We start from the raw sequence: 10822 nt of genomic DNA, 5'->3' as shown, positions 1-10822 counted from the left end.
GGTATCAGCCACAATCAAATCCTCATTCTTTCATCTGAGGAACATAGGGCCTGATTCAGACCCACTCGCGAGCGGCTGTCCGCTCGCAAGTGGGTCGATGGTCTGCACTGAGCATGCGCACGACGGAGGGAGCTCCGTCGTGCGCATGCGCCAGACGCGAAGAGCGAAGGAAAGTCCTTCGCTCGTTGTGTCTGATCAAAGGGGGCGTGCTGTCGATGTTGATTGACAGCACCCCCCCATTGGTGGGCGTGCCGGGGGCGTGCCTCCCTGACGGGGGTGTTCCCAAGGGAACGCCTACCGTCAGAAGCTAGTGATGTCAGTGGGAGTGATTTTGGCTCTGATAGAGTCAAAATCACTCCGGGCCTTGCGGTTGAAAACCTCAACCGCAGGCTCCGGCTCGCAGTTTCGATGGTCGCGATGGTCACGACCATCGCGGCCATCAAACTGCACGCTCGTATAGGCTGTGGGTGGTGACCCACAGCTATACGAGCGTCCAGGAGGATACTCCATTTTTATGGAGGGCGGCCCTCATTCAGAGCGTGCGCTCTGCTCAGAGCGTACGGCTCTGAATGAGGGCCATAGCCAGAATCAAGCACTTAATTCCCTCAGAAGATCTGCCTAAAGTCATACATGCATTTATATCATCACGCCTAGACTACTGCAACCCCCTCTACCTCGGTCTCCCAGCAAAAGAATTACACTGCTTGCAGATGGTACAAAATGCAACTGCCAGGCTATTAACCAACCAGCCCCGTTCCAGCCACATAACACCCATTCTCTACTCCCTTCACTGGCTGCCTGTCAGATGGCGAATTGCTTTCAAGATTGGATTAATAACTTACAAAGCCCTTCATGACCATGGCCCAGGGTACCTGAAACAGCTTCTGATTCCTTACTGTCCCACTCGATTACTGCGATCCATTGACGAAGGACTATTAACAGTACCAAGAATCTCACGGAATTCGTCTGGGGGTCGAGCTTTCAGTTTTGTGGCTCCAACCTTTTGGAACTCACTTCCCCGCACAGTTCGAGAGGCCTCCACTCTAGAATCCTTCAAAAATAGACTCAAGACTCACCTATTCACCCAAGCATTTCACTAATGTCCCTTGTTTAAGCTTATTTTGTATTTTGTACTATAAATGTAAAGCACTTTGAGTCCTTTAGGAGAAAAGCGCTATATAAATAAAATTATTATTATTATTATTATTATTATTATTTTTGAGTTTAAAATTGCAATTGAACATGCAGCAAGCCATTCTTCTGAAGTATCTCCACTTACTCAGCAAGCATCAAGTGTTTTATAATATTCAGTAAGGATTTCTCAAGTTCAGGGGAATTGATAGCATGTTTTTAAAGAAGACCAGTCACTGGGGAAATCTGGGTATTTTTATTTATATGTTACAATGACAGATGTGTTCTCAAAATCTCTCACTGAGCCACTTGCTCACAGTGTGTTATACCAGCATGATGGCAAACAGGCTGCATGCCAGAGTTCCCTCATAAGCAACAGTATGGGCGCAGCCATGTTAAACACTGTCATCTGATGCTCTTCCTCCACTCAGAGCACTGCTCCCAGACCAGCTGATTGCAGCATCCAATCCTTGGGAATCCTCCCCTATAAATTCAATTTCCTGACTGGCCCTGTGTTTTGTTTTCAATACAACATCTCTTCTTGCTGAAGTTACAGCTTAGTACTGAGCTCCAGGTACTCTGTATCTGAATGGTTCCAGTTCATTATATCCAGTTCCTAAATCTGGTAAACAAGTCTCCTATACCATCTTGCACACCAGTCTGGTTTTAACACTGAGACTTGTTCTCACAGCCTCCATTGGTTCTAGCTAATACCTCCAACCATCTGTCCCATCCAATGCCTCCAACATCAGACTCTTATCAATTAAGTTCTTCAATTCATCAACATCGGTCCCAACTGATCAAGTTTATCAATTCATCAACATCCGTCCCTACCAATCAAGTTCATCAATTCATCAACATTGGACTCATATCAATTAAGTTCTTCAATTCATCATCGGTCCCAATCGATCAAGTTCATCAATTCATCAACATCGGATTCAAATCCATCAAGTTCTTAAATTCATCAACATCGGTCTCAAACCAATCCAGCTCAATCTAGCATCATCAGTCTCAATCCGATTTTGCCCATTCCTTCAGTATTATACATCCAGTCCCATTCCAACCTGCTGTTCAATAAAGCAATTCTATTCCTGTCCTCGCCTTCTGGTCCATCATCCACTGCCGTATCTCTACCTCCTCACATCAATACTTGAGGAAGTTCTGGCCCAAGCCACCTAAGTTCATCCACGCCTCTCAAATCTCCTCTTCAGCCTCCCATGCCTGTTCCAACCCAGAGCAACCCTCAGGGTGATAGTGACCCTGTGGATAAGCTTTCTTTACAGCATTCAGTTAGAGCAGTGGTTTTCAATTTCAACCCTCAAATTTTCCCAACAGGTCATGTTTTGAGGATTTCTGTCTGTGGAAGCAGGATCATTTATGACCCAGCAAAATACATTCTCACCCTTGCATGGTTAATGGTATACACAAAACGCCACTCCAACAAGCCGTGCCAGGGTAATCAGTAGCCCCCCCCCTCCCCTCTAGGCTCTCTAGTTGGTGGTACTTGAAGACTGGAGGAGAGAACCCATGAGTAATAACCCTTTTCCACCAAAATTTCGGGTCCGACCTGGGATTTGGAATACGCTTCCAAACTGGGACAGACCTCTCTCACACCACTGCGCTGACTCGGGTTATATCAGAGTCATCGTCATTCACACTGCACCCGGGTACCCTGTTTACATTGCCCTTTAACACGGCTCCTTCCTGTGTTCAACCCTGGTTGCTACCTGGGTTGGATTCCCGGGTCACTGGACCCGGGTTATTGCGGCAGTGTAAAAGAGGTATTAGAGTAAATAAATCCTTGTTCCCTTGCATCCATCGACCTGTCCTTATTATATTTCACTTGCCAGAATTTAATTGACCAAAGTCTAGATCTAATACAGTAACATGGATTTTGTATGAACTTTTTGGTATGTTAATCATCTACTAAGCATTGCCATACCTGACTGATGTGACTTAATAAACATTCTCTCAGAGCTGCGTGATACCTTGGCACTTTATATATATATATAGTATAAAATTGAAAATTGGTAACAAAACTATTGATGCCCATCCATTTAACGATGCAGGGGACGACGGCACGATTACGACGCCGTCGTCTCCCGCGGGGTGTACTGCATACACTGAACGTTCAGACGTTCAGTGTATGCAGATCAATCATCCCCGAACATGGCAACCTGACAGCGGTCGTTAGGTTGACCGTCATGTTCGGGCGATGATTGATGTTAAAAACGACCAGTGGGCACGCGCTTCGCTGGTCATTTTTAACCTTTTACTGCCCGATTTGCGGGCGATTACCAAGCGATGGAGCGATAACGACCGTCGTAATCGCTCCATCGCTAGGTATAATCGCCTAGTGGATGGGCAGCATTAGTGTTCTTATTTACATGCTGGCCAGTGTAAACATGCGTTTCATTTAAAAACAAAAGAAAACTAATATTGTTCAGCATATGATTTATTTATTTAAAATTGTTAATAGAGCACATACAGTATGTCTTTTCATCAAATGATTAATATTTTACAGCATATAAATAAGAAGAGACCCTAAATAATATTAATATGAAATATAATATTGTACATACATGGTCAGATTTAAGTTTGTCGATATATAAATATTTACTCAATATTTTCCCATTTACACTGACACAGAAAGTATACCTGTAATGGCAGATAAAATACAGCTGCTAACTATAGGGCAAATATTTAAAGTACCCTTGTCACCTACACGCACCGTGGACACAGCCTTTAACATGTTTCAGTAATATCACTGGGTCCTAATGAGTTAATAGTCTGTGTTTTTGTAACGCATAATTTTTTGTTCTCCTAAAAACATTGCTGTAACCACGGCATCTTGGCAAAGTATGCACTTGTTTTTGGACATGTGCCGTACATTAGAATAATAGTGATATCATTCTTCTTAAATTTTTGAGGAATAACAAATATAATTTGAATATATTAATAAACTCTTCACTACTCTTATTTATTAGAATGCAGCGTGCCAGTGGCCATATAACCCGTCATTCCCAGGGTGCAGATTCAGGTTTCTTCAAGTTAGATACTTCTGATGGATAACTGCATAGGCAAACGCAGGGGGGTTTCCATCTGCCTGGAAATCCCCCTCCCCAGCCCACACCATGACCACAATAGAAATAGTAATGCAATAAAATTTTACTAGTGCTGCATGTTATTCTCAGTATCACAAATGAAATCATTTGCACCACCTGTGAATCTTTTAACATGTATCAGTCAGTAATAAATAACCTGTGCACCAACTAGGAGATCTGGAAAACATTCACTGTTAGGGATGTGCTGCTATAGAGCCCAATATGTACATATATGTCCAGGGCAGTGCTATATTCTGCTGCTGCTCCCAGACTCCCGGACTTGCTCCCATGCTCTGGAATGGTGCCCACATCTAAAATAAAACCATTCAGCTCAGGCAGGACGTCCTACTGCCACATTTAATGGCTTACTGTAATTGCTGGTCCTCTATATGCTGGAATTATGACACACAATATACTTTGTATGACGCATATTATAGCTGGTTAAGTGGTAATTATGTCCTCTTCATGGACTGGCCACACTCACTCTAAAATCAAGCATTTGGAAACCCCCCTCTAGAAATCCTGCGTTTGCCAGTGAACTGGGAAGATTTGCTGTTGTTTTGTAGCTCCTATCACTATGGAATGAAAAAAACTGCTTGTGTGTCATGAGTGGGAACCAACCTGTCAGGGTTATTATAATACATCTGCCTTTACATTCCCATTGTCAGGGCAATAGGTAGCATGAAAATGAGCAACGAACAGATATTTGGGAACAATGAGATTTGTTTGTTTTACAGTTAAAGACAAATATAAAAATTGTTTTTTTAAATATTATCTTTACAACATGAAGTACCTTTTGTGGAATTTACTGCCAGACAAATCCTAGATAACATCCAACTGTGCAGGAGCTATTTGCTTAATAGATTATTATTATTATTATTATTATTATTATTATTATTATTATTATTATTATTATTATTATTATTATTATATGTAATGTTACAGTATCACCACATGGTGGTGCAGTACCATTACAATTAAACTTATTGGAGTGGAACTGAAATTATACTTGGGCTGAAAGTGACTGTGCGAAGGGGCAGTATAACTTATCATGGGAAGAACAAAAAAGCAACAAATTGTCTTTGATCCTTTTTTTTAATTGACCACTGTATATAAATGGCCAATAACAATCAATGTAAAATTAGGCTTGCTTTGCATTCATTAGTATTGCCCTTTTAAATACAGTGGTCAAAGTGATAGGTGTAATCATTTTATATTCTAACTTAAAATTGTCATAAATACTATGCCATGTGGTCTTTTACCATTTCCTATATCTGAGATATTAAAACAAGGAAAAACACTTCAGAGAGGCCACCCTAAGAAATCTGGGTGACAGATTAATGCAGATGAGCCAGAGTTATTATCTATTTGGTAGCAGCACAGATGTATTTCACTGAGCACAATAATTCATTTGATATCTGCATATACACTATCAGATGATACAGATGTGGGGCTGGCTAGTATGCAGGGATGCAATGGGTCAGTGCTGCGACTAGGGGAACTGGGTAGTTGAATGGGGGTGCCATTCAACTACCCAGTTGTCACTAATTCAGTGCTTTAACCAAGTGCTTAAAGCACTGAATTAGTGACATAATAAAATGTAATTCTGCCAACTTAATGTCACTTATTCAGTGTTTTTCACGGTGCTACCTCTCACAGTGAGAGCAAGCCGCTGTCATGTAGGTTCAGCTTCCTACCTATGAGGCTGCTGGTTGCAGCTTCTCTACATTAAGCTACACTTCTAAAAAAGTGCCTCCTTGGATCCCCTCTACCACCAGGGGTTCTAAACAAAGGGGCTGGGCAGCATCTGAGAGGTGTGCACCTAGGGCGGATGTGCCCTACCCCTGGGACTGCATAGAAAGCATGATTTCTGCATATTTAGGTACAGTTATATACACTATTAGTGTATCCCATCAATGGTGCACGTGTGATAGGCTGTTGAAAAAACAGTTGTGCTTGAAAGTGCCTGTTTATAAAGGAACTGCGCATAGCATAGTATTTCAAGATGGCAGCATCTTAGAGGGGTGCAAAGTTTGCATCACCTTATGAGAGGATCTGTCTGGTGTTCCTTACTGACTGAGGGCTAGCTGCCTTTATACACATCATGCTATTCACCTCAAATGAGATTTCATGTTGAAGAAGAGACCATAGAAGTGAGATTTCATGTTGAGGAAGGGATTATAGAAGTGAGATTTCATGTTGAGGAAGGAACTATAGAAGTGAGATTTCATGTTGAGGAAGGAACTATAGAAGTGAGATTTCATGTTGAGGAAGGGACTATAGAAGTGAGATTGCATGTTGAGGAAGGGACTATAGAAGTGAGATTTCATGTTGAGGAAGGAACTATAGAAGTGAGATTGCATGTTGAAGAAGGAACTATAGAAGTGAAATTACATGTTGAGGAAGGGACTATAGAAATGAGATTTCATGTTGAAGAAGGAACTAATGAAGTGAGATTACATGTTGAGGAAGGGACTATAGAAGTGAGATTTCATGTTGAAGAAGGAACTATAGAAGTGAGATTTCATGTTGAGGAAGGGACTATAGAAATTAGATTTCATGTTGAGGAAGGGACTATAGAAGTGAGATTCAATGTTGAGGAAGGAACTATAGAAGTGAGATTTCATGTTGAGGAAGGGACTATAGAAATGAGATTTCATGGGATTGAGAGTGCATTTATAGGACTGTTCTTGCATTAGAGGAGGACCACAGAACCTTCTTCCTCTGGCAAAGTGACAATTTTTACATCAGTTTCAATGATATCCAGTCAGCTGGTTGACATTCAGAAGATCAACACCAGAATGTTGATATGGTTAAAATGTTGACATGTTTACTATGTGGACATATGTTTTTTTGTTACATTTTAGGGTTAGGCTAAAATAAGCTAATACATATGTTCACATTCTGGTGTGGACATGTTAAATGCTGACATCATGAACATGTCACCATTTCAACCATGTTGACTTTGTTGCATGCCGGTATATTGTGTGATGACCTAAAGCCTGTGTCAGCATTCTGAGAGCCGATTATTATACTACACTCGTTTCAGTGGGCCAATGATCAATCATTGGCCTATACTTTCAATGGGATTCCTTTCACACATTCCAGGCACATATATGGGAAAGTGAATTATACAGTAGGTACAATTATCATAATATGATTGAAATGTACCATAGTGACAGGAAAATTTGTTGCAGAGAGGAACCATATGTAGCACTTAGATATTACATATAATGCAGCTCTAATATACATAACAGACACGAGGTGACAGAGGAGCTCAGTGCAGGGAGCAGTACAGAAGTTCTAATGGTAATGATTAATATAACAATATAATTACCATGTGTGCAAGTTATTGCACCAAACCTACTTCACAGCCCACGAAAAGATTGTCACAGAAATAGACTGTACGATGGGAAATATAGAATAAAGAGTGGAAATGCACTACTCTTTCCTAAATATTTACCGTAATACATTGACCACTGTATACAGTACTTAATACAGGGAAAGTAACATAATCCGTGATAAGCATAACCAGGAATTCATGACTTGCGCTAAATTGAACTAGAGGTTTTTCAGCCAGCCATATCAATGGAGTGGTAGCAACATGTATGGTTATGTTAAATCAATGTAATTCAGAATCCTCAATATTGTAAATTAGGAAGGTTTCATCTAGGAATAAGGTGATCTTTACATTATTTTCAGACATACTTGTTGGATAACTTAAAAGTATGCAGCAAAACATCACACTTAGCAGGCCTGTGCTTGAGCTACACGCTTTTTGATGATAAATCAACATTACTACAGTACATATTACATGGAAAGTTTAAGAAGTAATCTATCAAAGTCCGTCGCATGTTAAGTGTTCCATTCATCTCCCATTCAAGTCAGTTGGGGCTTTGCCCAGAACAGTCTACATTACGCACAGTGAAGACAGATGAATCACCACCAAATTAATTTCATTTGCTTCTTTGGTTAGGAACGACTTTTCTGCTAATGTTCTCATTAAAAACTTTAATGTAAAAACTCCGGGTTTGCTTCAGACGTCAAGTTTGTCTCTATTTCAGGGTGTAATTTGGACGGTGGGTTTAGAGCCGTATACATGAGCTGAAATCCTCCTCCGGTGATGGAACTGTCTGACAAAAATTTCAAAGTCATAACATTTCCTAAAAGGAAAACACAAGAAGGTGTATGAGTAAGGATTTGTAATAATTCTACAATTCTCATTGGGTTTGGCTCCTCATTGAAATAACATAATCACAGCATTGAGATACTTTACAAAATCAGTGTTATTTCATTTTGTACTGGATCTAATTCTTGGTATTTTAAGGTACTATAAGAAATCAGCTACCCAGTTTCTAATCCAAACGTAAATAGCTCATCCATACTTTTACGAGTGCAGCTTTGCAGCTATTGGGTATTGTATTTACCTGCAGGAGAAGCTTTCTTTGTCAATTAGATGCTAGGCCAGAAATTCAGGTGTCTGCTAAATGAGTTTAATGGTGTGTTATTTAGTGATCAATGATCAGATATGTGGTTTTGTGGGGAATGGCATTGACTTGAAGAATGGCAATTTATGCAATACTAACTCTTGTTCCTTACATTACCTGGGTATTTTTGTGTTGTGTTTTTTCTCTCTTTCTCAGGTTTATCTGCTTATAATAGTGATAGGGCCTGATTTAGATCTGCATGCAATAGCGATATTTATGCAGATCGAGCTATCGTTGGCCATTGTGCATGTGCGAAAGCTGCACTGCGCACGTGCAGCGAATGTTTTGCAACTATGCTCACACAGATGATTAAATTGCAAACTGATTTACAGTCAGCATTTGGGGGAAGTAAAGAAAAACGCAGGCGTGTCGGACCGTTTAAATGCTGTTTTGAGGACGTGCATAAATTAGCCACTGAGTCCTTGCTCGCAGCAGGAGAACCCTCTGCTTGTCTGAAGACCCGATCTGTCTTCAGACAGCTGAGACTTACTCAGAGGGCTGATGGCCGCCTGATCTGCTTGCAGTGTTTCTGATGTTTGCGGATTTGTGCATGAGTGGCGGATGTGAGATGCTTTCAGTGGGCGTCTCTTAGGCCTGAACGGAGGGCGAGTAATTAGCATATTTTCGCAATTGCGTTCCGTATGAAATTGCAGCTGCGATGGCATTTGCGTGCGGATCTGAATCAGGCCTTTAGTTTTGTGCAAGGCAATCAGTAATTTATGCTTATTTTCATCTGGTGACTAAGGGGTCTATTTACTAAGCAGTGTTAGGAGATAGAGTGAAAAGTGATAAGAAAGTGATAAGGTGCCAGCCAATCAGCTCCAAACTGTCATTTTTCAAACACAGCCTGTGAGGTGACAGTTGGGAGCCGATTTCCTGGCACCTTATCACTTTCTTATCACTTTTCACTCTGTCTCCTAACACTGCTTAGTAAATAGACCCCTTAATTTGGTATATTTGGTAACACCTTTTATACTAAAATTGTTCGCCAATTTGATTACAGTATTCAGAGAATACCTTGTTAGCCCAGAAAATGCACTTTTAGCAGCCATTGGCTGAGTTTATTCTCAAAGGTCTGTAATGCAGAACCAGAATGTGTAATCAAGGCTGTCTTTAAGGAAAATATCAAAGGAAATGTGGAGTGCAGAGTGCGTGTTCCTCTTAAAGAGAGACCCTCTAGATAGACGAAAGCACTGTATATTAGTGAGTGAGCATTGCATTAATGTCTCCCTATCAGTATTCATTGCTCTAGTGTGGCTGCTTCTCTAGCTCTTAGCAATGGTAACAAGCACAACCAGCCCTGCTTTGATGAATTGAATTGGTCATGCTCTAAAACAATGCTTTTTAAACTCAGGGCCTGATTCAGAGCCGGACGCTCTGACCAGAGCGCTCGCTCTGAATCAGGGCCCTCCTCCATGAAAATGGAGCGGCCTCCTGGCTGCTCGCATAGCTGTGGGTGACCACCCACAGCATATGCGAGCGGCCAAAAAGATGGACGCGATGGTCTTGACCATCGCGACCATCGGACTTGCGACGGAGACCCTGCGGTAGGGTCTCCCTGCCACAAGCCCTGGAGTGATTTTGGCTCTATCAGAGCCAAAATCACTCCCACTGACATCACTAGTGATGTCAGTGGGGCCGACTTCAGACGGTAGGCGTTCCCATGGGAACGCCTCCGTCTGGCAGGCACGCCCCCGGCACGCCCACCAAAGGGGGCGTGCTGTCAATCAACATCGACAGCACGCCCCCTTTGGTGCGAGACCCGGAGCGACAGCTTTGCTGTCGCAGTCCGGGTCTCGCGCATGCGCACGACGGAGCTCCCTCCGTCGTGCGCATGCGCAGTGAGGAACATCGACCCACTTGCGAGCGTACTGCCGCTCGCGAGTGGGTCTGAATGACCCCTCAGTCCTTAAGACACACTTAGAGCCGTATTCAATATGGGAGTGAAAGGCCATCCTGGACTTTTGGCTCCACATCGGAGCTTTCCATGGGATAAAGTATCGGGCGCGTGCCCGCTTTATCCCCGTATTCAATTTAAAACAAGCGAAAACGGGACCCGGCGAATTGGGAAAAAACGGGAATTTTCTGGAAATTTGCCTG

General features: G+C 42.1%; 1 protein-coding gene across 1 annotated transcript in view; it reads right to left on the bottom strand.

Annotated features, from left to right (window-relative positions):
* Positions 1 to 3626: 3626 nt before the first annotated feature.
* TNFAIP6 (TNF alpha induced protein 6) overlaps positions 3627 to 10822 on the bottom strand; it is a 54015-nt gene continuing 46819 nt past the window's right edge. Inside the window, exon 6 of the mRNA XM_088461988.1 lies at positions 3627 to 8398. Within this exon, the coding sequence (XP_088318114.1) occupies positions 8247 to 8398 (152 nt within the window). The 3' untranslated portion in view covers positions 3627 to 8246. The remainder of the gene's footprint in view (positions 8399 to 10822) is intronic.

The sequence above is a fragment of the Taudactylus pleione genome, unplaced genomic scaffold, assembly GCF_031769625.1.
Source record: "Taudactylus pleione unplaced genomic scaffold, aTauple2 ptg001137l, whole genome shotgun sequence".
In the NCBI taxonomy this organism is placed as follows: Eukaryota; Metazoa; Chordata; class Amphibia; order Anura; family Myobatrachidae; genus Taudactylus; species Taudactylus pleione.
This window is presented reverse-complemented; position numbering and strand designations above follow the sequence as displayed.